Below are 27,577 nucleotides of genomic sequence, written 5' to 3' on the forward strand. Positions count from 1 at the left end.
GCTTGCTGCAAAGTCTCTGCCATCCTGGCCTTCATAGTGAGAACTAGGGGAATCCAATGTCCTAAGATTGATGAATAATGAGCAAAGGCCATTAAGTAGGTAGTGGTATACATTTGATGAGAAAATTAGTTTTCTCTTCCATTTACCTTGTGCCTGCTCTCCTATTGGCTCTTGTTGTCACCATATCCCTTCCCTAGAACTGATGTAGGATGGCATCTCTGAAACCCTAGTCCTCCCCATGTGCAAGACGAGCATGCCACCAATGAGCCACACTGGCAGTTTTCTGCTTTCCTGACTTTGAACATTTGTATCCCATCATGGAGGGGGAGAAGAACATCAGACATACTGAGTTCCAGGATGACATTAGCATTTCAGCAGGACAATAAGAAGACAGTACTGATATCAGGCTTCAGCGCTGGTCCCCTCACCAATTGGCTAAATCAAATCACATGTACTGGTCATATAAACTCAATCCACACACATGGTCCACTATACCTACCTCTGGACCTACCTCGGTATGCTTGGCTACAAAACAAAGATGTACCATTTTCTTGGCACCCTCTGTAGTTCATCCTGAGGAGGCTGGTCCTCAAGAATAGATAACAGTCATTACTAAGATGAGTAAATAGATAATACTAGTTTCTAAGATGAGTGTTTAGCTGCATTCATTGATTTGTGAATCCAGCTCAAATTCCCACTCACTTTCCCTTAAGATCTGATACAACTGAACATGACAAATCAGACCTAAAATACAAAAAAGATGTTGGCAGTTAACTGGAGTTGCCTGAGAAAAGGGAATCTCATTGAGGAATTGCCTCTATCAGATTGGTCTCTAGGCATGTCTGTGGGTATTATCTTGGTTGCTAATTGATGTGGGAGGGCCCTGGGAGGGCCCCACCCATTGTGGGTGGTGCTATCCCTAGGCGGGTGGCCCTGGGATATATAAGAAAGTTTGCTGGGTAGCAAGCTAGTAGTTAGAACTCCTCCAGGGTCTCTCTTCTGTTGGTGCCTCCAGCTTCCTGTCCTAAGATCTTGCCTTGGCTTCCCTCAGTGATGATGTGTAACCTATATGCCAAATTAACCCTCTCCTTACCAAGCTGCTTTTGGTCATGGTGTTTTATCAAAACCATAGAAAGCAAAGTAAGACACAAACCCACTCTTCAAAGTAAAAACCTAAGTGGGAATAGCATGGGATTGCAATACAGAATGCTCAGGCTATTGTGGACCATTTGTGTGGGTTGAGATGAAGGAGAAGACAAAAGAGAAAAGGACAATGGGATATGTCTTAGTTAGGGTTTCCATTGCTGTGAAGGCACCATGACCAAGGCAACTCTTATAAAGGAAAACATTTAATTGGGGCTGACTTACAGGTTCAGAGGTTCAGTCCATTATCATCAAGGCGGGAAAGCATCGTGACATGTAGGCAAACATGGTGCTGAGGAAGGAACAGAGGGAGAGTTCTACATTGTGAGCTGCAGGCAGCAGAAGGGGACTGGGTTCAACACTCGGTGGAGCTTGAACATAGGAGACCTCAAAACCCTGCAGAGAAACATTTCCTCCAACAATGCCACACCCACTCCAACAAGGCCACACCTCCTAATAGTGCCATTTCCTATGGGCCAAGCATTCGAACACACAAGTCGAGAGGGTCCATTTCTATCTAAACCACCACAGAATGTAAGTATTGTTTCTCTGGGGCCTCTGGTAGGTAAGTGTTTCTGTTCTTCACTAAAGGAGTCTGATAAAAAAAGGAACTGGTGGTGGGCCAAGTGATTTTAACTTCTAATTCTGATGTCTGTCTTTAAATTTTGCTATGATGTCCCTAAGGCTAGTTATTACAATGCACTGGATCTTTTTATAATTTTATTTTCCCACAGGTAACAATAAAAACAGGTTTAGAATATTGACAGAGTGTTGTCTGAAAAATACAATAACTAGAAAATTCAAGGAACTGCTTGTTGCATGAGCTGGACTCTGTAAATATGGGTGTTCTGTAAGAAGGAATAGGTTGACAACAGACCTGCATTCCTCATAACACTTAAGGCAGAGCTAAAACATCACATTCATTCCACTCTGTAGCTGGGATCAGGGCAGCATTGGATTGATCTGTGTGACTCATTGAGACTAGGTGGGCATCCTAGCCAGAGTGCCTAACATGTTGACATTGCAATGCGATGTCATTGTCACCTACAAAGCCCACATTGGAGAACTGCAGAACTAAATTAAAACCAAACAGACAAACAAACAAACAAACAAACAAGGCTGAGGTGTTGCCTGCATCGGAAATGTGTTTATCCTGTAAGCACAAGGACCTGCATTTGATCCCTAGAACCCATATTTTAAAAATGGGTATGGTAGCCAGGCAGTGGTGACGCACACCTTTAATCCCAGCACTTGGAAGGCAGAGGCAGGTGGGTCTCTGTGAATTTGAGACCTGCCTGGTCTAAAACATGAATTCCAGGACAGCCAGGGCTACACAGAGAAACCCTACCTTGAAAAACCAAACCAACAAAATGAAAGTCATGGTGCCCTGTAATTGTAGTCCTAGTGCCAGAATATGGAGAGGGGAAGATCTCTGGGTATTGCTTGCAAACTGGAGTGCTCTAGTCCAGTGACAGATGGTGTGTGTGTGTGTGTGTGTGTGTGTGTGTACACCAACACTGCCACACCTACTCCAAGGCCACACCTCCTAATAGTGCCATTCCCCATGAGCCAAGCCTTAAACACACAAGGCTAGTTTTACATTGAGGAATGCAGGTCTGTTACCAACCTATTCCTCCTGTTACAAAACACCCATATTTAGAGAGTTCAGCTCATGCAATAAGCAGTTCTGTGATTTTTCTAGTTATTTTATTTTTTTTCAGACAACACTCTGTCAGAGGAAGTGTGTCACTTATACATGTACACAGTAGAGTTGAAGTCTTAGGGAAACTAGCAGCCTCCCAAACAAAATCTCTCGATGGAGTCCTGTCATTGCCTCCTCTCTTGAGGTTGATCCAGTTGAGCTGGCCATCATCTAGCCAAGGGACTACTCCGCCCTCCCACTCAGGAAGGTGAATTTACCTTAAAATATGCTCAAGAGACCAAAGAACTCATGAGCCCTTTAGTGAGAGCTTCCCCAAAGCTCTTGCCCACCAGCACAGACCTCGGGAGCCTCCCTCTGTTGGGGCTGTCCAGCTTTCTGAGTCCTGAATCAGAAAAGCTTAACTTTCCCCTTTGTCTTCTCTTCTGTCTCTTTCAGGTACTGAACAGAGCCAAATTATATTTTTTCTTGTTCTCTGGGCTTCCCTACTCTTTCTCTGAAGCTCCACTTTCCCAACAAATGTTGGCTCATCATCATCTGGTTTGTGTCCATGCCCAACTCAAACATCACAGTTCTTTTGCTCCCTCTTAAGCTCCCAGCTATGCATCTATAAAAGATTATTCTCACCTTCTGTGATCTATGGATTTCATCCCTTGAACTCAGGAGATAAGAACCTGAAAGTTGCTGGCTTGGGTGTCCAGAGTTTCCAGGTCCTGGCTCCCTAGAAAGGTGTTATTCTCAAATACACTCTCATATAAATGGCAGAGCCTAAGAATCCCTTGGCTTATTCTGTTTCCATCTCTCCTGTGCTCTTCACAGCGGCCTTGTTAGTTTTTGGCTAGGTAGAGAGCAGCTTCTGATAACATACTTCTTAGCACTTTTACAGCATACACAGGGTTAGTTCAGTAAGTGACTATAACTGAAAATAAGCCTCTAAGTTATCCAATTCCGTTCACTTACCTAACACCTAATCTAATAGTGAAGAGCATGTGGGTTCCCGAGGGAATGGGTTTCTTGGCTCATTGTTTTTTCATTAGCTTTTAAACGAGTTTGAGTGCTCAGATCCTTAGAGCCTCACCTCTTCTCAAGCTCTCTCTTTCACCCAAAGCTGTTTGCCTGGCTATTTGTATAGCCCTAACCATCACTCTCTGATCCTGGGGACTCTGCTTGTCTTTTTCTACCTTTGATCTGTTCTCCATTGCTGAGTCCTACCTCGGCTACAATTCACTGAGTATTTATCCACAAGGAAAGCTCTTATCATCCAAGGATGATGGCTTTATTTCCTTTCTGATTTCCTTTGGCACAGGACTTGGTCTAGCACACCTGTCATATTCAACAGCCCACCCCCACCTCCATCTGGACAGCCTTCAAACTGGGCCATTGTGTGTCCCCAAAAGGAGGCCGTCAAAGGCAGAGCAGGCCTGGATCCATCACGCCTTTAAATCTTGGTAAGCCACAGCCAGGCTTTTGAAAATGGCGGGGTGGAAAGAGCGTCTTAGGATCTTTTCTACATATCTGGATTAGCGAGCACAATTGTAACAGCTGCTATGACAAAGATGGAGTCTGCACAACAAAGTCTTCGTGTGGTCCTTATCCATTTTCAATCTAGAACTTTTGAAATTATGTAACAGATCTTGCATAAGTCTATTTTCAGTGTCTGAGCTGGGTGACAACCACTCTTTTCTATGAAGAACGATCTTGTCTCCTGGCACACGGCTGGAGGGGTGAACTGAGCTTCTGTCAGGCCTTCATCTGCTACAGAGTAGTAGCCATTAGCCTCTTACCCCTTCTCTCCACAAATACAATTAAACAAAACGCAAAGGATTCTGGCAGAAGAGAAGGTGGAAGCCCACAGCCAGGATGCTGCAAGCACTTGCTAATTTACCTTTGACTCTCAGCAAGCTGAGGAAGTGAATTCTAATCCTGAAGACCATTAGGCCCCAGCATTCCACTTCTCTTTAGTTAGCACAGGCCCACCACAAAGCAGACCCAGAGAAGCTTCCTGGAAGTCCCAGGAAACTGAGTTCAGTGAGGTTTAGCAACTGGTTCTTACTCGGAGTGTAGTGATTTGTAGGAACGTATTTCAAACGTAGCCCATGTCCTCAAACCATGTCAGTCACTGTGCTGGATATTTATGTTATCATTACCATCATGTACTGATAGCTACAGGGGAGTATTAACAATTTAACTCTAAAAAAGAAAAAAAAAACCCAACACACTGACTTAGATGTTCTTTGCTGGTCTCTGTAGGGACAGTGCCACCCACAATAGTTATATTAGAATCACTTTGATTTATTTAATTTCCTAAAACCAGATATGCCAATTATTTAAATGAAATCTGTGACTACAGGATGATAAGCAGTCGACTGTCTCTAGCACGTGTGTGCTCTCCAAGTACACATCTCCATAGCACCACCGATGATCTGCACTTAGGATTCGTAATCACTTGAAAAACAAAACAAAACAGCCCAATGCCGGTCCTCTAACCACTTTGTTTCAACTACACTGACAACATATTCTGCTAAACTGACTTTCCCACAGTGATTCATCAGGAGAAAAATGAGTTCACACTAACTTTCATTTCCCCAAGCCAGCGTGGGTGGGAAGGAAGAGAAAGCGGGTTGGTTGGAGGAGGTACAAGGCTTGCTTGGTGTTTCATCAGGGGGCACATGATTTCACTCTTTATTCTAATCAGTATCTGTCCCCTTCAGTTCCCTAAATTAGGATCTACACACTTTTTTCTAGAAGTGCTAAGTTGAACAACTTAGACACTCAAATGCTGACAGTTAACACTAGTCTACGACAGCTGCTGCATACTGTCCAGACTGGCTGTGCATACTTGGATAGAAAGAAGGAAGCAGAGGCTCACACACTGCAGACACTAGGCCTACTAAGACATGAGCACTACAATGGGAATTAGCGACCTAGGACTTCCTTCACTAAATTAAGTAAGAGAGAGAGAGAGAGAAGGAAAGAGAGAGAGAGAAAGAGGGGGGAGGAGGAGGGAGGGGAAGAAAGCAAGAAACCACAGAAAGAAAGAAAGAAAGAAAGAAAGAAAGAAAGAAAGAAAGAAAGAAAGAAAGAAAGAAAGAAAGAAGAGAGAGAGAAAGAGAGAGAGAAAGAAAGAAAGAAAGAAAGAAAGAAAGAAAGAAAGAAAGAGAGAAAGAGAGAGAGAGAAAGGAGAGAAGGAGGGAGAGAGAAAGGGAGGGAGGGAGGGAGGGAGGAAGGGAGGAAGGAACGAAGGAAGGAAGGAAGGAAGGAAGGAAGGAAGGAAGGAAGGAAGGAAGGAAGGAAGGAAGGGCGTGAATAGGCCTTGATTCCTAAGTACAGACTGGGGCACAGTTCTACTTCACACAGCGCCAGCCTGCACTTTTCAATGACAGTCCCTAAAGCATAATAAGGCTTAGAGACAAACCTCCAACCCCAACCCCACCATGCCTGCCAGCACTGAGTGGATCAAGTCACATGAAGCAGAGAACTGAGGCAACATGCCTGCCAGCACTGAGTGCAGTCAAGTCACATGAAGCAGAGAACTGAGGCAATTTTTAGTCTACAACAAAATCCTTAGGCCTGAATTATCCAGGACAGAGCCACCTTTCCAGCCATCACTGGAAGCCCAACTCTGGCCAAAGCATTGCCTTGCAAACTTGCTAAGGGTAAATAAAGCCCAGGGACTCACCACTATCCTCTCTTTGAGTTTAGTTAGTAGTTAGTAGTTTCCAGGTCATTGATCACACTCTCGTCCAGGAAACACATTCAAGAATTCCTTTGAACCCTTAGCTACAGCAGAAAATTGGCCCGAACCCCTCTATTCCCAGGCCGCCATTCTCCTTCCCTTAGAACAATGAGACTGTTTTTGGAATACAGGCAAGCATTGCCTTGTATTGAGAACCACAGGGTAATTAAAAAGCACTGGTGAATCCAGTGGGCCAGTCAGAATCCACAGATCAACTTCTAATGCTACAGTTGAGATGACAGTCTCCACACAGGAGGCAGGTGCATGGCGAGGGGATAGGACTGTGCCAGAAGAGAAAGCAAGAAGACAGGCAGACATGGGGAGAGCAGAGGTTCCAGCCAGGTACACAGGAGGATGAAAGTGTAATGACAGAAGTGACAGCAGAGTGTTAATTGTGGCATCTTTGTTAGCTATTGAAAACAGGCTGCCTGCTAGTGAGTGAACTGGGCTGTGTCCTCAAAAGAAGGAGTTATTTCAAGTCATAGAATCTCTCCTCTTATCTATCTATATCCATCCTCTACTGAGACCCCAGACCCCAGTTAGGCCCCAGCTTAAAGCCCTGTGGGTTTGAAATGAGTGGCAAGCATGCCTAAACATCACTGCTTTCATTGCCTAGAGCTGTTTACGATTGTATCTACTAAAATACCGTGAAGGCCACACGTGGCACAGATGGCAGAAATGCACCATGGTTTCCATAAAAGCTCACACAGGGTTTGAACCTCCGGTACATCAGGATAGTAAAACAAGAGCATGGTAACCATGGTTACAGAAATCCCGTTCAAACCACCTTGGAATTATATTTTTAGCTGGAGTCTTAAACTGGATCCAGGACCTCAGCATCACAAGGGCCCCATTTGCAGGTTGGAAATCTGCAGGGAAACAAGATTCCTCAAGCCATCCACAAGGACACAAAAGCTTGAGATGCCATGGTGGTTTATAGCTTCTGCTCTGAATTAAAAGGCCCACTTCAATCCTGTGCCTCTCATTAGGTCTGTGGGCTCCATCAAAATATATCCATTTCCTCTTCTGTACCCTGGCCCTAAGAAGTGGCACTATTAGGAGGTGTGGCCTTGTTGGAGTGGGTGTGGCCTTGTTGGGGTGGGTGTGGCCTTGTTGGGGTGGGTGTGGCCTTTGTTGGAGTGGGTGTGGCCTTTGTTGGAATGGGTATGGCCTTGTTGGAGGAAGTGTATCACTGTGGGCTTGGGCTTTGAAGTCCTATGTTTAAGCTCCACCCAGGGCGGAAGAGTCTCTTCCTGGCAGCCCTCAGATGAAGATGTAGAACTCTCTTTCCAGCACCATGCCTGCCTAGATACTGCTGTGCTTCCCACCATGATGATAATGGACTGAACCTCTGAAACTGTAAGCCAGCCCCAATTAAATGTTGTCCTTTATAGGAGTTGCCTTGGTCATGGTGTCTCTTCACAGCAATGGAAACCTAACTAAGACAATAACTACGGGTGAAAAGGACGATGTTTGCATCTGTGCCTACAAACCTTAGACTGTGTCTGAAAAATATTAGTGGCTGAATGTTGCCTAGGATTTCTTTGTAGAAAACAAACGCGCATCTGTGCCTATATTCCTAAGGTCTTTCCCTCAGGAGTGGATGAATTTTGAACCAGTTGAATGGCTATGGCTATGAGCCCATCCCTCCACCCACAATTCCATCCAGAAAGCAAAAGAAGACGCCACAACTCCTGGCTGCAGAGCTTAAAATGTATTGACATTGTGAAGGGACAACTTGGAGACAGGCCAAGCCTGTTGAGATGACGCACGGTTAAGACATGCTGATTCTCAGGATGGCGTCAGAAGGGTTAACCAACATGGCTGGAACTTGGCATTGTGCATTTTCATTAGCAGGGGATCACTACTCTAAAGTTTCTCCTAGAGTATCGTAATGGCTGCCTGCAGAACAACTACAGACCTAATTTAGATGTTAAAGTTGATCAGAATTATCAGCAACCTGGTTTGCATTTGGTCACTGCTGCGGGGCGAGGAGGTAAGTTTTCTTAATGGATTCCTTGTTTATATGTTTAGCCACCAACTGACTCCAGAGAATAATGAAAAATAAGTTAGGAAAAAAAAAAAAAACGACTGTGTTTAGGTCATGGATCCTCCCCCCAAGACCCTTAAAGTCATAGCATTTACATTTATGGGGATGGGGCAGCATCATGGAAAACTAAGTTAACAACAACAAAAACAAAACCTACTGAAAAATACATCTATAGGACACAGTGGTCAGCTGTAAACAGCTCAGAAGGGTAAAGAAAACATGGTCCCTTCCCGCAGGATGAGCAATCCTACAGTGACCCTTCCTGCAGGATGGGCAGTCCGACAGTGACAATCTCTGCCTTTTTTCCCCCCTAGTGGCTATTTTCCTACCACAGTGTTGCGCTTCATTATTATATTAAATAACTTAATGGGTAAGAAGGAGTTTGCTAGCCAGCAGCCAACTCAAAGCCTTGGAGGAAGAGGGGGACGGGGGAGGGGTGTTGACAATACCGCACTGGGTAAGGGGATGTCTGCAGTAGAACCCCACCCAATCTTTGCCCTCACTGGAATACTGTTCAAGCTGAGGTCCAGGATCCAAACTTGGTGGGTGGGAGGGGTTTCCCCTCCCTCCCTCTCCCTTTTTCATTTAAATTAACAAAGAAACTTGGGCTTCCATAGAGCCGCACTCTGTGTAAGTTCCATTAGCAGCAAATGTTCAGGCCAAAAAAAAAAATATATCACAAACAAAAGTCCATCCAGGTGCAGAGCTGTGATTCACATGGAAATTCCAGAAGATGAATCATGCGCAGAGCCGGGGCTTTCAGAAGATTCTCCCTCAAGTGTCTTCAGTGACGATTTCAGTCTCAAAAGAGATCCAAGTCCATCTGTCAGCTGTGGGAAATGAATTTCCCGTCTGATCTACAGCTGGGCTTGCTTGCAGGGTCTGGGAGGCAGTCCCTAGTACTGGATGCCAGAAAACAAAGGCCAGCCCCTCCAGGGTCCTCTGATGCAGCAGTGGCAGCAGCAGCAGCAACAGCAGCAGCAGCATTTTCCAGATGTTAAACTCTGCCCAAAAGGCTGGACCTGTGGAATAAAGGAAACACTTTAAGGCAGAGGTCCAGTTGTATTGGCTCGGAATGCCTTGCTTAGTGTTCATCTCTTAGTGCTCATCTCTGCTACGTTTTTAAATGTGTCGTTTTCACAGAGTTGAAATGATGGGTTAGGGATCAAGGACTGACGTCCTGAATGGTCCTTCAGGCAAGACTGCTGGACACTTACTAGTTATTAATGGAGACAGCCAAAGCACTGCCTACGGTAATCTCTACCTTGAGTGGTATTCTATTAAATCAAAAAGTGCACAGCATTAATGACAATGAACTTTTATGTACGTGTGACACGCGTCTGGTTCACAGGCTTACTTACGTCTTAGGGCCTCAACTGCTGTGATAAAATGCAATAACCATGGGCAACTGGGGGAGGGAAGGGTTTATTTGGCTTACGCTTCCACGTCACAGGCCACCCTCAAAGGAAGTCAGGGCAGGAACCTGGAGACCAGACGCACTCTGTAGGTCAGGCTAGCCTCAAACATGTGGTTCTATTGCTCCAGCTTCCCAAGACCTAAGGGTCTAGGTGTGCCGACATGCCTGGCTTTCGACTCTCAAACACACGCCGGCCAGAAAAAGATTGTCCCTGAGCTTATACGGCTGTAAACAGATCCCCGGACGCGTGTCTGGATTCAGCCAGGATGCAGCCTTTCTCACATGATGTTCTAGTCCCACCGCTAAAGTCTTTGGTTTACATATATTAAATGCAGTGCACAGAGCCTTGAGCTATACTATTCAGTCTTTCCTGTCAAACCTTGGATTTGCAACCTAACTTCTGATCTACACCAGAACTGAGTAACTATAAAGAAATTATGGGTAGGCTTGGGTTTTTGTAACTCAGGAATCCATGAGCAATTCAGATACTGAGTATCTTGCAGAACCAATCTGTCTACTTATCCACGGCAAGGTTTCAGGTACTAAGAATCTTACCAAAGGCCCTGCTTGTTTGGGGACCGGAGGTGGGGGGAAGAGGGTGATGACAAAGAAGAAACATGATAGGCAAAGTTCACCCTAAAATATAAATTAAAGGAGTTAATACTCCATTTTTCCTTTGTTTTTGTGACATACGGTCTGACCCTGGAGCTTGTGCTGGTCTTAAACTCAGTTCCTCTTGCATCAGCTTCTTGAGTGCTGAGACTATAAGTCTGGGCTATTTCACCACACTGCCCATATTGGCATTGACTTTGGTGTATGTCTGAACTAGTCTTGATCATCTGGTATTATATTATGTCCTGGCTGCTTTTTGGCCTATTAAAATATCTTACATGCTTAAAATACAAATACTTGCAAATTTGTTTAAAAATACTAATAGAATAGCCAAAGGTTTGTTGTTTTTTTAACCTACAAATTATATTTTAAGTTCAGATTCTCTCTCTCAAACCAAAGGAGACCTGATTTCTGATTGTTAACTGATATCCCAACTTTAACTGATATTAATTTTAGTCAGTGTTTTTGTTGGGATCCCACCCAAATAGCTTTAAGACTAGAGCTTTTAAACTGTTCAAAAATAAAGCCTGAACTTTAAAAAAAAAAAAGATTTATTTATTTATTTAATGTATATGTTTACACTGTAACTGTCTTCAGACACATCAGAAGAGGGTATCAGATCTCATTACAGATGGTTGTGAGCCACCATGTGCTGCTAGGAATTGAACTCAGAACCTTTGGAAGAGCAGTCAGTGCTCTTAACCTCTGAGCCATCTCTTCACACCCCAGTCTGAACTTTTAAACAAAGAAAAAAAAATTTTTTTTAAACTTGTTTGTTTTGTTGTACTATACAATGGGGTAATTTCAATTCCATATTCCATTACGTCATCAGGGAGGAACTGGAATCCTGCTATTATCTGCCACGGTAAAGAAGAAATAAAAGGCACCAAGAATTCCCAAGCCACAGTGATTCTGTAACCTGAAGGCAAGACTCTGAAGTGGAGATTCCTGGTTGCTTTGGAAACTCAGGTATATCACGTGATGTTTTTCTGGAAGCTGTCTTGTGAGAGGATGCTTTGTTGAAGCAGATGTTTAAGAGGGTGAGTGATATTTGGAAAGAGTATAAGGAGAACCCCACAGACAGCAAAAAGATGCTCTTGCATTGCCACACCTGCAATGTTTTGTTGGTCTTCACTTCACAGAGAGAAACTTGCCAAAGAACTTCTCACGGTATTCCAGCTGCTTCTGGCTGCTTCTGCTGACTCATACTGATCGGCAGAGCCTTGCTGTTTCTGCTGGATTGAGCCACTACTGCTGATTCATGTTTGGTGTTTGCTCTTTAGACTGAACTGACAACAGAGTGGAATCACCCCTAGGAACTACTTCTAAACAGGTCCACAAGACGCTTTCCCTATTAACATTTTTCTCCCCTACCTCTGGTTCGTGGGTTAGAAGGGAAGTTGAAACACTTAAGAACCCTAAATAAAGTAGGCTTTTAGACTCTGCCAAACAGGTCGGTGGGGCCTTCCTACAACAAGGCACGCATATGGCTTTCCTGAGGTAAAGCCAATGTTTCCTATAAAGTAGCACAATTATAAGAAGCATTGAGACTCACCTTAAAGACTTCCATCTGTCCTTCTCTATATTATTTTCGGGTCCTTCACTCTCGTATGAAGCCAAGTAGAGCGCTACAATCAACCAAAGGAGACAAAGGGTTACGATTGAAGCCATCTCCTGATACCATTAACCCCAGTGCTGAAAAGGCCTACTCAGCTTTGAGCCTATGCTCCAGTACACCCTTCAGATACACTGAGTTATCCTGAAGAACACAGAGCAGCTCTCTGCTTCTGACTAGCCATGGGCAACCCCATGGCTCTGAGCTGAGAAGGCCCTTAATTAATAAAGAATATATGAGGCAAGAAGCTTTCAAAATGCAAACTGTACTGTCCCGCCGCACACTCAGATTTATATTCTCTCTGAAAGGAAGGGCCATGCCTCTTTCCTGGCACCCTCGGCTCACTAACAGAAATCACGTGTAGATTGTTTAAATCCAAAAGATCTTTGAGAGCTTTTACATCTCAAGGTTGTAAAAGTTGTTGTTAATCTTATTTACAGAGATGAAAACAATCAGCTGCCTACCCCCAAACAGGCAATATGAATTCAAGATGTCTGCCAGCCATTACTGCAGATAGCGTCAACAAGTATGTAATCTCCCTACTAAGTGTTCTATGGACTACTTAGGAATTGTCCTACACATAGCCAGGCATTTCCTCTTCTTCCATTGTCCAGTGTTCTAACAGGTCAACACTATCCACACCTTTTTCAAATACCTTTTAACAGCTTCCCAATAGCATGCTTATCATTTGGCAGGACAGGCATTAGGAAAGATGTCTAATGTCCTATGTTTGGCTGATTACAAAGTGAAAACATTTTAGGGGTAAACTATAAGACTGTCCATGCAGCAGATGGAAAAGGTTGGATCAGCTCAGAGGCCTGGCATCATTCACGAGAGGCAGCCAAGTACCGGCATTCATCTGGGGGCATCTGGGGCAGGTACAAGCCAAAGACTCACCATCTTCACTGAATACAGGCACGGAGAGCAGGTATTGTAAGACCTTCCGGTCCCGCTCGAACGGACACTCCACCTGTTTCCATGTCATAAATTCACTCACTTGTTTGGCCAGTTCCCAAAATTTCTGAAAGAGAATTAAAGGATTTTAAGGGTAATGGTCAAGAATTATTGGGTTGCGGGGCACAATTCCATTTGAAAAGCACCCAGTTTGGGAACTTCAGAGTCATCGTCTCGTCCTCATTTAATAAGCACTGTGTTTGCTAGCTAGGGAATGGAAGATCACTCACATTCTCACAAGCGACAGTGCCACCGGGTGGAATGGCAGCTGTGCTATTTGGTGCTCTCATTTTCTTATAGACAGCAGGCCAATAGCAAGTTTATTCTGAGCTGCAGAATCGGCCTTGCTGCTAGGCTGGGGCACTGAGAAACAACGCCCTCTGGCTTTTGTTTTTAAGTTTTTAGTTTTTGAGACAGACTTTCATTATGTCACACTGCTGCCCTGAAATTCACTATGTAGACCAGACTGGCCTCAAACTTGGGGTAATCCTCCTGCCTCTGCCTCCTGAGTGTGCCACCAAGCCTGATCCTTACTGATATTCACATCCTACTTCGTTCCACTCACCTCAAAGTTGACATGGCCATTTGGAAGACGGTTGACACAGCCCTCGTTGAGGAAATAAATGTCTTTGATTAAGAGACTGAAGAATGGTATCACAATCTAGAAAGAAAAAGATTCAGAGTTTGTCTGGGTAAATAAATAGTCTCTTGTCACAGATAGAAGGGATACATGAGCAACGTTAACGTGCATTGCATGAAAGGCCACGGTGAATTATGGTGAATTACGGTACACTGTTCCTGTATGCTCCACGCTACACACTTCACTGCCTTCCACGGCTTAGCCTAGGATACAAATGTCACCAACACCTAAGCACAGTAGGGACCAGCATTGTTGGCAAGTGGATGGGTCAATACTTTTTGTTCAGATTTTCCTATTTTCTTCAATGTTTACTTTAGGTGCTGAAATAGAAGCACCTAAAAGAACTCTATTCATTTAGGGACCCCTTAATTATAGTAGTCTTAAAGGCACATGACCCATCTTCTTCCTATGCTCTATATTACCCCATCATTAGACATCTATGCTTGTTTGTTTGTTTGTTTGGTTGGTTGGTTTTATATTTTCCTCCTGACGCCATTTCTCAAGATAATGTGACAGCTGAAGGTTTTAAGTAGTTGTTACCGTCTGTGACAGCTGAAGGTTTTAAGCAGTTGTTACCATCTCCTGTAGAAGAAACCTGGCTACATGAGAGAGCGAGTCTTCACATGCTGCCCTGGAAAAGCCCCTTAGAAGAACCTTGCACTGTCTGTTGCCAGACAGATGCACTACAAGTGAGGGGGAGATGGAAATGTGTGAATTAAAATTAAAGACTTCAAAAGCCAATACGCTTCTGTAATGATACCTTCTTGGCCAGGATTCTGTGGTTTGATGAGGCGGTACTTTCCTGACTATCCTAGAGTAGCAATCTTTACAAGTATCCTGTATCGGACCCCTCCCGTCTCAATCAGCGATCGAAGTTCTGATACAGCCACTTTTATTTACTTTTTTCTCAAATGTGATATATTTGAAAAAGTTCTGCACTGTAAATAATTCGTCCAACAGATTATTTGGGGAATTCTGAAAACACCAAGATCAGGTCTTAGAAGTCTTCTAAGCTCATGACTCACGAATGAGAAAACAAACTTTTTGGCTCACGCACAAAGGGCAAGTGCCAACTCTCTCCTAGAGAGAAATTCAGATCTTTTCCCTGAAGTCTTTTTCAAAAAGCCAAAACACCTTTGATTAGTTCTGTTTCATTGATCCTTGAGAATAATCAAACGTATCTTCTGCTCCACTAGCACTTGCTCTTGTCTGCAGAGCGCCTGAAGCAGCATTCGCAAAGACTGTATGCACTTCCTTCTCCCTCTCCTGGTCCCGGCTCGGCTCGCATCTACACTGACCCTTGCCTCTTTCAAAGAACACTCGTAGGGCAAGGGGCTGGGCTATGGACTCCATCACACATCAGTTTAAGAACTGGCTCGACAGCTGGCTGGTAATAAAAGCTAGGGGCTGGCAAAATGTAAGGATTTTGTTTGTGCTTTGTTTTGCTTTAAATGTATGTGTTGTTATTCTTGGTATGGCCTCGGAGACACATACCTTACATTTTTAAGTGGCTGGCACAGGGCATCGAAAGAATAATACTGCAGGGGACATGAAAAATGTGAAACAGAAGTGACAGTGGCCACAGAGTTTCACTGGAGCGTGGCTATGCTCACTGATCCAGACACAGGCTGGTCTGCTCTCTGCTACTACCCAGGTTGTGGATGCACTTGTAAGACAATAAACACACATCCTGGGACAGCCCCAGGGAAGTGGGGGCGCAATGAAAATCAAGACATGGTAGTTTACAGTGCAACGGCTTCTAAAGGAGAGGCTCTGTGCTGTCCCAGTCCCAGGGCTGGGCTATGGGCCTCATTTACTGTCTTGTAGACTTAAGCCTGTGTTCTTGCCATGGCCATTAAATCGTGGGAGGCAGAAGGATTCCTTCTGGGAGTTTTGTATTCAGTGTCCCTACAAGATGCTCGACTACTGAGTCATTCTTCCAGGAACACAGAAACACAGCCAGCCTAATGTGGGGCACTTGGCTGCTCTATTTCTCATGCTTATGACAAGAAGAGAATCTCAGACTTTAACCCCTTAATCGCTCCTGAGAGTGCCCATCAGTTTTACACAAGGAACTGAACGGTGCAGAATATAAGAACTCAAGGGTTTTGTGAGGTAAGTAAAGGGATTATGTCTTGTTTCTCTTAGGTCTTGCCACTATCATTAGTGGGAAAACTAAGTAGCAACATATACTATATATATAATATAGCCATATAAAAACTATGTGTATATATACATATATATTCTACAGCCATATATAAACTAATATGTATACATATATATTATATAACTATATATAAGCTATATTATATAGCCATATATTCTATAACCATATATATATATATATATACTATCATGTTGAATCATGTATTCCTCCTGGCTGGCCCTCAAAATCACTATGTAGTCAAGGATAACCTTAGACATCTCTAATCCTCCTGAGTGCTGGGATTTCGGGCATGTACTGCCTCATGTGGTTCTGTGGAAAGCTGGGGACTGAACTCCACTCTTTTTGTGCAACCTAGGCAAGGACTCCACCAACTGAGCTACAACACAAATTTCCCCTTTAAAAATATTCTGAACGCTGGGGCTGGACAAATGGCTCGGCAGTTAAGAGCACTGACTGCTCTTCCAGAGGTCCTGAGTTCAATTCCCAGCACCCACATGGTGACTCACAACCATCTGTAATGGGATCCGATGCCCTGTTCTGACATCCAGGCGTACATGCAGACAGAATAATATATATTCTGACTTCATTTTAGGCTTGATAATCCTAGCTACTAAAGGCCTGCCTGGGCTACGTGGTGAATTCTTCTTTAAAAACAAACCAGTGCAAACCGGTGAAATGGCAGCTGGGATATCTTAGAGATGAATGCTAGAGAGCTTGTCTGGTAGGTATAAAAGCTCCAGGATCAACCCCCAGTACTGTAAGCGTGAACTGCTGCTAATTCAGGATCAGCCTTCTTTCTTTAAGGCATCGTCAGTTCCACGTCTAGAAATCAATGCTAATGAGGAGGACCATGTTTGCAGAAACACAAATAGGATCGGGAAGGGACTGGAAACCAAGTAACCATGTGAGAGACGCATGGTTAAGAACAGAGTCTCCGAGTACCCACAGGGAGCAGACTATTTAGAAAGCACTTAAGGGCTCCTGCACGGAAGACAGATTTGATTTGCACCATAATAGGTACCTGGAAATGCACTGCTCTGACCACATAAACTTGAGATTCGGAAAGGATCAAAGACCATTATTTGAAAGGCACTGCCAGGGAGACTGTAAAATGGGCAGTTACTTTGGAATAAAGAAAGTACTCCCTCAGCTCGAAATGAGGAAAATAATCTCATTTTTTAAAATAACAGGAGAGGTCTGGCCAGACATGTTTTTATTTCTTATCTTTTGAGGCCAATTATGAGAAAGGAACGGTTAACTTCTTCAGATGGTTGTAATTACAGTTGTTCCATCAACTGCAGGCACAGCCTATAAATTTATATAGAACGCCCTCTTACAAATAAAGCAAGATGAAATGTCTAAGTGGCATAGGTGTAAATAATTGTTTGTTTTCCTTTCTGGGGACAGCTGTTAAAGTTGCACAAGTGACAGTGGCTTCTCTTGGTGGCTGCTGTCAGAGCCCTCTGACAGACAGGACTCCATACTGCCTCCCTCCCTCACCAAGGGCCATGTGGTGTCTGGTGTCCACCATAGGGAGATGTGGGGTGGTCTCACAGCTTCCCTGCACCCCCAGCTCAGGGTGTCGGGGTCCTCCCTCCATGATCACTAGGAAGCGTAACCCACTTCAGATTGGCTCTTTTCAGCAAAATATAAAAGCAAGCACACTGCCTCGCATCCATCCGGAGGTTTCCCCAGTTAAAAGTCAAAGTTAATGCATTTACAATGTTTCTCGGATGTCACCGGAGCCGGAAATTGTGTTGTGGTGGTAGAAATGTCAGATCTTTAAAAGGAGTTTTTGCCTTAGCTCATTAGTCCTGATGATTCTGTGGGGAAATGACTTAGAAGTCAGGGAATATTTTCCTCCCGTTTTTTTCAAGCTGGTTGAAAATACCATTTAACACGGGGGCAGAATTTAAAAGTTGATAGCCACCACTAAGAAATCAGCATTAGTGGTTGTAGAAATGGCTCAGCAGTGAAAAGGACTGTCTGCTCTTCCAGAGGGCCCCGGTTCAATTCCCAGCACCCACATGGCAGCTCACAACGGTCTATAACTCCTGTTCCAAGGATCTGACACCTCACACAGACATACACGCAGGCAAACCGCCAGTGCACGTAAAGTAAAAATGAATACCTCTTCAAAAGAAAAAAGGCAGCATTAACTGTTGTCATAACTGAACATTTACTTCTCAAACTCCGTGACAGACAATCTGTCCTTCCTCTGAGAGAAACTGAGACAGAAATGTTTCTCAGAGTCCAGAACTTGTGGTACAACGAGAGGGGGAAGAGAGGACAGGATCATTAATTTTTTTTAGATACTGCCCCTGTATTTTTTGAGCCACCTACATATCCAATTAGTCACAGCAGGCCTAATGCCATAGCAACTAACCTACTTTCTGAGAATAAACGGCTTGACTGTGGGAGGTAAGCTAATTCTTTTGAAAGAAAGGTTACATTAAGGGAACCACCTTATGCAGAACTTAAATGTCTTTTTCCCATTAAACCAAATTACTCTCTAATGCTATTAGTCACCTTATCACATGACTTAACTCACTGCCTGAAGTCCAACCAACACGCACTACAGAACACATCAGAAACGGAATAATACAAATCATATCATGTACAAATACACAGTGCTACCCCTCGCCAGTTCTCTTTGTCCATTGTCCAAGCTCCTCTTCCTCATGGCCTACTCCTCCCGAGGGATAAGGTAAGTGCGCGTCTCTTAGGTCTGAGCAGGTAAATGCAAGGCCGGGTAGTAGTTTACATCCGGACAAGTCTATAATAAGCAACGCTTCCCGCAGCTCACCTTCTCTCTGCTACTGTGAGCAGTCAGGGACCTTTGCGCTGCCCCTCGGAGAGCCGTTCTGTAGTTGTAGAAATTGCTGGATGGATCCATCTGATGCTGTGGAGAGAGAACATCATTAACCATTCAGCTCTCAACTTCCCAGATCATGCCGATGCATACAAAGTCACAGCAAGTCAGGGAATTCGTTAGAGGTATGATTTATCCATCACACACACACACACTCACATATACCAACACCAACAGCAGCAGCAGCAACAACAACAACATCAACACAAGTGTTTTCCTTCCTGAGGTTTGGTTTATTTTTAGAGGCTTATTTGAACTTTGATGATGTCAAACCTAAATCAAACCTGTTCGTTTAAGCTCATTGTTGAGATCAGAACTATTAAAATCAGTGCGAGAGATCCAAACCCTGGCATTAGAAAAGTTTCTGGTTCTACTTGATGGTCAGTGGGCCAGGTCACAGGTAACAGCTGAAGAGAACTTGCTTTCCGCAGTTCTAATCAATCATTCATAAACCACGAAAACATGCCATGTTTGTTTGTTTGTTTGTTTTAAAAAAGAAGTTTACTAGAGAGTTCAAATAAAAGGATATATACTTGATGGTAATTTCCACTTTAGGCAACTAATTTGGGTGAAAGAATGTTTATTATTTCCAATGACTTGAGATGGTCAACATTAATACACCAAGGTAACAGGAAAGTAAACACTATCCAAACACACACACACACACACACACACACACAGAGAGAGAGAGAGAGAGAGAGAGACAGAGACAGAGACACAGAGAGAGACAGAGACAGAGATACACACACCACACACAGAGTCATATCACACACACACACACATACACACACAGAAACGTATAACCTAAGAGTTATATGGGAGTAGCTGTTTGGGTTAACAAACTTTGCTCAAAGAGTGGTGAATGAATATTCTAAGGAGATAAAGACACTGTATAGCAGTACAAAAGACAAACTGGGAAGTAGACCTTTCTCTACGGTCCAGGACCCCAGTTCTATTTTGGTATATAAAATTGCGTGACTCAGAAGGCAGCATTTCTCCCATCAATTACTCCAAACCCTCTGTAAAACGACCAGCTCCAAACCAACTTTATCTTGCCCTCTCCAGTCTGCGTACCTTTCCTACCTCCGGGTCTGAAAGCCTTTTCCTTTGATGGTACTCTCTGATGGAGAAGCAGCATCATACAGCTGAATCCCATCATCCAGGTCCCTTGCTATCCACCCCAGGCTGCCCTAACACTCAGCCTCCTGAGTGCAGGTACCACAGGCATGCTCTATCCACTCAACACCGAGTCATCCCTTTCACATACCTCAAGAATGTCAAACTTTGCAGTCTTCACTTTGGCCCAGGTTTTCTTAAGTCTCGAGACCGGGCTCATATTCATACCAGCTTCCCGTTTAAGAGGGGCATGAGGGGAAGAGAATGGAAAACAGAGACGTAAGAAGTCATTGTAGCTTGTACTCCCATAATGCATACATAACCAAGCATCGGCAACTGAGTCCTCCAACGGTAGTAACAGCCTCTGATTTTACATTTCTTTGCTAGCTTCTCCTCAGCTCAGAAGCAGCACAGCACAGCTGTGAACAGGCTAAGCACATTTCTTGGGGAATGTAGGTCATACTGGAGGACCTAGACTATGCCATGTTGTAGCATGTGAGCAGCCAGGGTAACTACACAAACACATGGTCATGACTGCAGTCCTTCAACACTTTACTTATAGATGCTGAAGTTTATATGGTGAGGGTTTTCTGAGGCAGGGCCTCATGTAGTTCAGACTGGTCTGGGCTTTTCTCCAGAACTAAGACTGGAATTTTAGCTCCTCCTGTTTCAATCCCTCATGTGTTAGGAGAAAAGATAGAAGACACTGGACCTGACAAGATGCTAAAGTTTGACTTTATATTATATTCATATTGGAAATTCTTTTTTTTAATTACTTTCAATCACTTCAAAATATTAGAACTCTAGCTCATTGGCCATTAGAAAACAAAATGGAACAGTTGGTGACTGGGCTCCAGGTTATTTGCTGACCTGTTTCCTGTCACCTAACCTGTCATGCATAGTTTCCATAAAGTTCCTCACATACCCACTATACATTCCTTCAAGAATAAGCTAAGTTCTAGGCTGGGGAATTTTCCCAATGTTGTCTAGCTGCCCCAGTAGCAGAGATCATACCAATATGGCTCCATAGCCCATACCTGTCCCATGATGCCTGTCCCAGTGAAAACCTATATCCTATAGCTACTTGGTACCACACTGCAGTGGAAAAGGAGTCTACGTGGACCTAAATGAGTACATGTATTCATCTCCTGCCACCAATATTTCTAAGTTTAGTAAGTTTAAGAGATTTCTAATTGAGGCAAGGCACAGACACAGATCTTAAATGTCCAATGAGATGAATTTGATAGGTGTACAAGGTCATACGTCTCCATTCCAGTCAAGTTATAACAGAACTTTCCATCACCCAGAAAGCTCCTTTTGACCCACTTCTGGTCAGTTTCCACCTCCTCCAGAAATGGCAACAGTGGTCAAGGGTCACCTATCACCAGACATTAGTTGACCTTGTCTATCCTAGGCCTTACATGAGTGGGATTCCACTGCACATGCCTTGTCGTGCCTGACCTGGTAAAGGCTCAGCACGACGATTGTGAAACTCATCCAGCTTAGCTATGTTTCAGTGATTCATCTTTACTGCTCCAGAGCATTTATTGTATGACTGCGCCACGATTTGTTCAGTCATTTACTTGCAAACAGGCATTTGGGCTCTTTCCAAGCTGGGGCTATTAGGGATAAAGCCTCATTAATAATTCTAGCACAAATCTTTCTGTAGGCGTGCTCACTTGTTATGGCGCAAATACATTGGCATTGGAACATCTAGATTACAGGGTAGGTTTTTGATTAGCTTTATAAGAAATGCCAGTTGCTAAAGCCATAAAACTATTCAAACTCCCTCTCTTCCTGTATAACACATTCCACGTACCCCTTTATCCCGGACAATATTTGCTGCAACTAGTTTTGATTAAGTTATTTTGCTATATGAGATGGTCCTTTGCATTTCTGATGATCCTTTATGCACTTACAATCCCCTGGTTAGTTATCCAGTGCAATTGTATGGTTCTGTATGCGTCATGGATACAAGCTCTTTGTTGGCTATATGTTAATATCTTCTTCCATACTATGATTTGCCCTGGCACTTTCTAATTGGCAGATGAAGAAAACTAAGTCATCCTCTATCCCCGAGGACCCCTGTGCTTAGATGCCCGCTCTATCCACTATTTCTATGGAGTCAAACATAGTCAACATTTCAATGGGGGAAAAGAAAGGCAGATGATAGAAGACAAAATAGAAAAAAAGGGGGTATAGTGAAGAGATTTATCAGTATAAATATTAATAAACTAAGTTGAGGAGATTCTCTAGCTTCAAAGTGACCCAACTCTACCTTTTACACAAATATTTCCTGAGTGCCTGTAGGTGTGTAAATGGCCACTGAGTATTAAGATGGAGCCACAAAGATTTGCTTTTATCTGTGCTAATAAAATCAGTAGAAAGGAACACAGTGTCTTTCATTACAGCCCCCATGATCCTCTGCAGTCATTAAAGCCCCCATGATCCTCTGGAGGGACCTGGAAGCAAGACTGCAGTCATAAGCTGATGTTGTCTCAGAGGCACGGTCAAGAGTGAAGCGCTTGGTTTCTTCCGCCATCCTCAGGCTACTGCTGACGAGATGGCGAGATTTCATCTCAGGTCAGGCCATTTCCATAACGCTTGACATACATGCTGCCCAAATACCTCTAGAAACCTTGTATTTAGACAAGTGTTTCAGTTCTCAGCTTTTACAGATGGATATTTAACTGAGCATAGATGAACTAAAGACATTCAATGAATGTCCTTTAAGGAAAGACTGTATGTACTTGGCACTAGTTTAGGTCCATAAAGCATTCTGAACGTTTCATAATAACTCTGGATTAAAGAGAGTAGAGTTTTCAGGAAAGGCAGATTTTCAGTGGATACAATTTCCAAGCCCCATAAAACTAGTGTTTATACACACACACACACACACACACACACACACGAATACTCACAGATGATTGCCATCAAAGAATTGAAGTTTCCAATGTTGAAACACTCTCGAGCCACATCGATGAAATACTCGATCATCCTCGCTCGGTGCTTCTTCTTCACAGGCTGTAAGAAAAACGAGCGTGAGCAGACAGGAACCCAGCACACAGGCCCAACAGATAGAAGATAAAGCAGGAAAACTGGATCTGAGGAAAAAACAATGTGTTGTCTCACCATGCAGATTTCTGTAGCAACCAAGTAGCTTAGACGATTAAACCATTCTACGTACGCCTCCAAGTTCCGTGTTTTCTTCCGTTCGCTGTAGCAACTCTACAGTGGAAGCAACGTGGACAGATAAGCCTGTGAATGCGCATGGATGCGCTCCCAAACGTGTCCTTCCTTCCCTCCCAAGAACTGAAGTTTCTCTGAAATGATGTTATCCTGGGAGGCCTGTGCCCTCAGACCCTCACTTCCAAAGAAGGGTCTGCTGGTTACTTTTAACTGTCCACTTGATAGTCTCCGTGACAAGCTACTGGACAAGCTAGAATCCCGTGGGAAGAGCGAGTCTGTGCGAGACTGCCTTGACTGTTAATGGATGTAGGAAGGCCCAGCCCCTGAGGGCAGCAGCACCATTTCTTCTGGGCAGGGGATGCTGAACAGCACAGCACAGAAGCTCATGTGTGAACAGGCCTGGCTGTACTTGTTTCTCTCTGTTCCTTTCCCCTCTTTAAAGGCTAAAGTTTTATTTCTGAGGAACTTGCCATTTTTAGAGTGAGCTACATAAGAAAGCCAAAAGGTTGCACGCCCCTCACCCTAAGAGTAAAGCAGGGCATACAATTCCCCCTTAAACCCTGGCATGTTTCACTCTGCTCTTGGCCGGGATGTGACTAGCTACTTGGGTTCCGACCTTGACTTCCCCTCTATGGTGGCCTAGAATCTGGAACTGTGAGCCAAACAAGCTCTTTCTCCCGGAGTTCTTTATTATCAGGGTATTTTATCACAGCAACAGAAATGCAGTTGGCAGGGGGTTTCATTCTCCAACAGCCTTGGGCTGCTCATACCAATTGCTATCAACACAGCAAGGGGAGGGAATACAGAATTTTGGAGCACCATTTACCCGAAGATAAATGGAAATCTACACCATGATGCTCTTGAGTAGGGTGAATGCCACACTGTTCATCTTAGCGTGGAGTTCAAGGCCAAGCTTGGGGAGGTTCATTAATCCTCTTTCCTTCCTTTCAGAAGACACAAACAAAACATTCCACTAGCCTCCTATTGAAAAACCCAGTCCTCACTTCCCATACTGAGAGAAGCTGGACCAAGGCGGGAAACAGCTGTTGGCTTGTCTCCCAGAGAGACTTCACCAGTAGATATAGCAGCTGCAGATAGCCTAACAACTCAAAGTGCTTCTAGAGGTCACTCTAGAATGGGGCAAATGTGTTCATGTGTTCATGAAATGTATAGTGTATGTCCAGTACCATGGTCTTTACATGTATGCAGATTCACTTCCAGAAAGGGGCCAGACCACCTGGAGCTTTTCAGGGCCAGAGAGGCAGGCTTGGTGCACATCCTGCCTCTCTGCTCCTGCTGCTGAACTGCGGGCAGACCGTTCTCTTAGATTTTCTTTCTGGCTTTAATCTGCTAAAACCATTAGGTTCTTATCGTCTTCTCTCACCAACACTGTGTCTGCTGGCCAGGAAGGGCTTATTAAATTCCCCAATAAGGAGGAAATGATGGAGTAGAACTATTGTATAGGCACTATTGTATAGACCCAACCCAAGACAAACCCCGATGAATCACAAAACAGCTAATGAAAACACGAAAACAAACAACTCGGTCCTGATTACCTTATCGTTGTCCAAAGGATCCTTCTGCACAAATGCCTGAACAAACTCTTCTGGGCCAATGTAATTGAGTCTCTCCTGGGACAAAAGCAGAAAATATTAAAGAAAGGGGAAGAAAACAGATGCCAACTCCCCTCTATTAATTTTGATGCTACCCCGCGTTTCTCAGACCAGGTTATAAAATGGGCTTTTAACCCTGAATACTTTCATCAGCTTCAAGTTGTGAAGAGGGGCAATGCTCTCCTTAGGTCAATGTTTCCTAAGACAGTTGAAGAATGAAGGAAATAATAAGCCAATAACAGGAAACTAATTAGAGGCAGAAAAAAGACCAAGAGATTCAGTAGACTCTGCTTCCCGTCTTGTTTAGGGTGTGTTTACGAGTAAATTCTCGGGATATCGGCATCCATATTCAGATGCCCACACAAATCACGCTCTGGCTGCTTTGTGGATGTTTCCCCTTTTGAGTGATTCTGACCTCTCTCCCGAGATTTACTATCAGCCAACAGTCTGGTTGCCAAAGCAAACTAGCTGTGGCTGCAAAGGGCAAAGCAGATAGCGCCTCACCAGCTCGATGTGGGTCAGCTGCTGGGCCAATGTGTAAGGGTCGCTGCAGACGGTCATGATGTCCCGCTGTATGGACTGGGGCTTGGTCTTCAGAACCGTGAGCCGGTCCGTGGCTGTGGAGCTGAGTTTGGCCAGGACTTCCTCATACTGGCTGAGGGCGGCGAGTTTTCGGATCAGACACTGCATCATCTGCTGGACGTTCTTCCGGTACGTCTGCTAGGAAGTGAAGGGAGGATGGTATTCTTGCCCTGCTTCTTCTCCAGCACTGTGAGGCCTCAGACACCCTGTCTTCAAATGCTCTGAGCTCTAGCAGCTAAACACCTAGGTTTCAATAACCTAGGTTCTCTCAGGTTGCTTGTGAAGATATAATTCAGGCTGGGCCTCAAAAACACCTCAGAAACTTCAGATTAGCTCTAGAGGTGGTCCAGCATAATGAGTACTACATACAACTAAGCGTGCTCTAGTGAAACTGTCTCTGTTCACTATCTCAAGGTGGATCATCGTCTTCCCATGATTTTACAGTCACCTACGGGGCTTCTCCATGCCTATAATTTCCAGCCCTGTTTTGCCAAGTGCACAGCAGCTACGTGACAAGAATGCACCATCACTGTCTAGTCCACCTTCCTGATCTTTCCCATCTACAGTGGAATTGGGTATTCACTCTTGTCATCTGACCTCTCTTGACTCACGTCCATTCCCTCCCGTGCACGGGTCAGTACTGATGTTCACTGGCATTCTCTCTCAGGGCAGCTCTCGCCACAATGCTACCACCAGATGCCACCTCATTGATGACTGCACCGTGCTATACTCATGACTCTTAGGAGGCATAGGTTACAAAGGTATTTCATATATTATAGGTAAATGTCGACCACTTGCCTCTAAAACACTCTTTAAAGCAAAGTAGTGACTTCCCAGTCAACCACTCTTTCTCCTTCCTTCCTTCCTTCCTTCCTTCCTTCCTTCCTTCCTTCCTTCCTTCCTTCCTTTGTTGAGTATAGTTATTTGATATGGAGTTATTCTGGTCTTTCTTTTCTATCCTCCAACTGCTAACAGCCAACCATCCTTCGAGGTAAATTATGATGCTCATGTTGGCAAGAGCCGTGCAGACTGACTCAATGCCAGCTGGGCACTTAGGCAGATAGCTCCACAGGAGGACAGACCCAGGGAGCCTACAGATGCGGGCAAGCCTATGCTTACTCCTCAATGGCTTTTTAAAAGGTGCCCAGTAGCATCTGCCAACATTTCGAAATTTGAAAATTGTAAGCCTAAAAGATATATTTTTTTTTCGAATTTGATACCAGCCAGAGATACATGAGAACCAGTCTCAAACAAATAAACAACACCCCCCCCCCCAAAGGAAAAAGCAAACAAACAAAACTTCAAACAATCTAGGTCCCACTGAGGATTAAGGTTGGAGGTTGTTAATTTGTATTTATCACTCAAAGAAAAATATGTCTTCCCTTGACATCCAAACGAGTCAAACGCAAGTACTGGGCTACGTTATACCCAGCCCAAGCTCACCTTCTCTAGCAACACTGAGATACACCAGAACTGACTTGTGATGTGTACTTTGATCTTCTCTACCAAACGTCCTTATAAATGTCTACATGCGTGTTCCTACTGCTTCTTAAAGCTATGCAACAGTTCCCAATATATGACTCTCCTTTAGACACGTTAGCTACATCATGTGGCACCCCGAGTAGAAAACATGTTACATTTTTTGCAGTCATTACAACTTATTTACAGAGGCTGGAGAGATGGCTCAGTGGTTAGAGCTCTTCCAGAGGACCTGGGTTCAATTCCCAGCACCCACATGGAGGCTCCACCGCTGTCTGTAGCTCCAGCTCCAGGAGTCCCAAAACCATCACACAGATACACAGGAAAGCCCAATGCCAACGCACACAAAACAACAGCAACAAAAACTAGTTACAAGCGTAGGCCACAACTGCCGTTACTGACATAAAAAGTGTATTTTGGGGTAGATAAGGGACATCTCGGTCAAATTTTTCTGAGAAGAGTTAAAGAGTACAAAAACAAAACCCAAACTGAATTCTCTAAGCCCACCATTCCTATGGGTGAGCTCAGCCATGCCTGAGTACATCTGAGCCAAGGAGCAAGGTACACACAAAGCTGGCATCACTAACTGCTGTTCACAGGAGTGGGGCTGGCATGTTTACTGTGTAAATGTTCTTACTCGATAGTCAGAACAGATTCCTACACTACTCGATTTATTGTAAATAAAGCAAAAGTCAGCCCAGTGCTCTTTCCTGGATACTAATGTAAGGAGCA

The 27,577-nt window shown here is 44.1% G+C and overlaps 1 protein-coding gene across 2 annotated transcripts in view; it reads right to left on the reverse strand.

Annotated features, from left to right (window-relative positions):
• Window positions 1-8,232: 8,232 nt before the first annotated feature.
• The window catches only part of Rasgef1b (RasGEF domain family, member 1B), a 35,508-nt gene continuing 16,163 nt past the window's right edge, over window positions 8,233-27,577 (reverse strand). The window contains exons 5-14 of one of the 2 annotated variants that reach the window (NM_181318.4): window positions 25,289-25,501; window positions 24,728-24,802; window positions 23,115-23,210; window positions 22,904-23,006; window positions 20,134-20,213; window positions 18,801-18,896; window positions 13,753-13,848; window positions 13,131-13,254; window positions 12,174-12,246; window positions 8,233-9,611 (exon numbers count right to left, since the gene is read on the reverse strand). In NM_181318.4, the coding sequence (NP_851835.1) occupies window positions 9,587-9,611; window positions 12,174-12,246; window positions 13,131-13,254; window positions 13,753-13,848; window positions 18,801-18,896; window positions 20,134-20,213; window positions 22,904-23,006; window positions 23,115-23,210; window positions 24,728-24,802; window positions 25,289-25,501 (981 nt within the window). In that variant the 3' untranslated portion in view covers window positions 8,233-9,586. Of the gene's footprint in view, window positions 9,612-12,173; window positions 12,247-13,130; window positions 13,255-13,752; window positions 13,849-18,800; window positions 18,897-20,133; window positions 20,214-22,903; window positions 23,007-23,114; window positions 23,211-24,727; window positions 24,803-25,288; window positions 25,505-27,577 lie in introns of both variants that reach the window. The other variant, NM_145839.2, reaches the window with a different exon arrangement.

The sequence above is a fragment of the Mus musculus genome, chromosome 5, assembly GCF_000001635.26.
Source record: "Mus musculus strain C57BL/6J chromosome 5, GRCm38.p6 C57BL/6J".
In the NCBI taxonomy this organism is placed as follows: domain Eukaryota; kingdom Metazoa; phylum Chordata; class Mammalia; order Rodentia; family Muridae; genus Mus; species Mus musculus.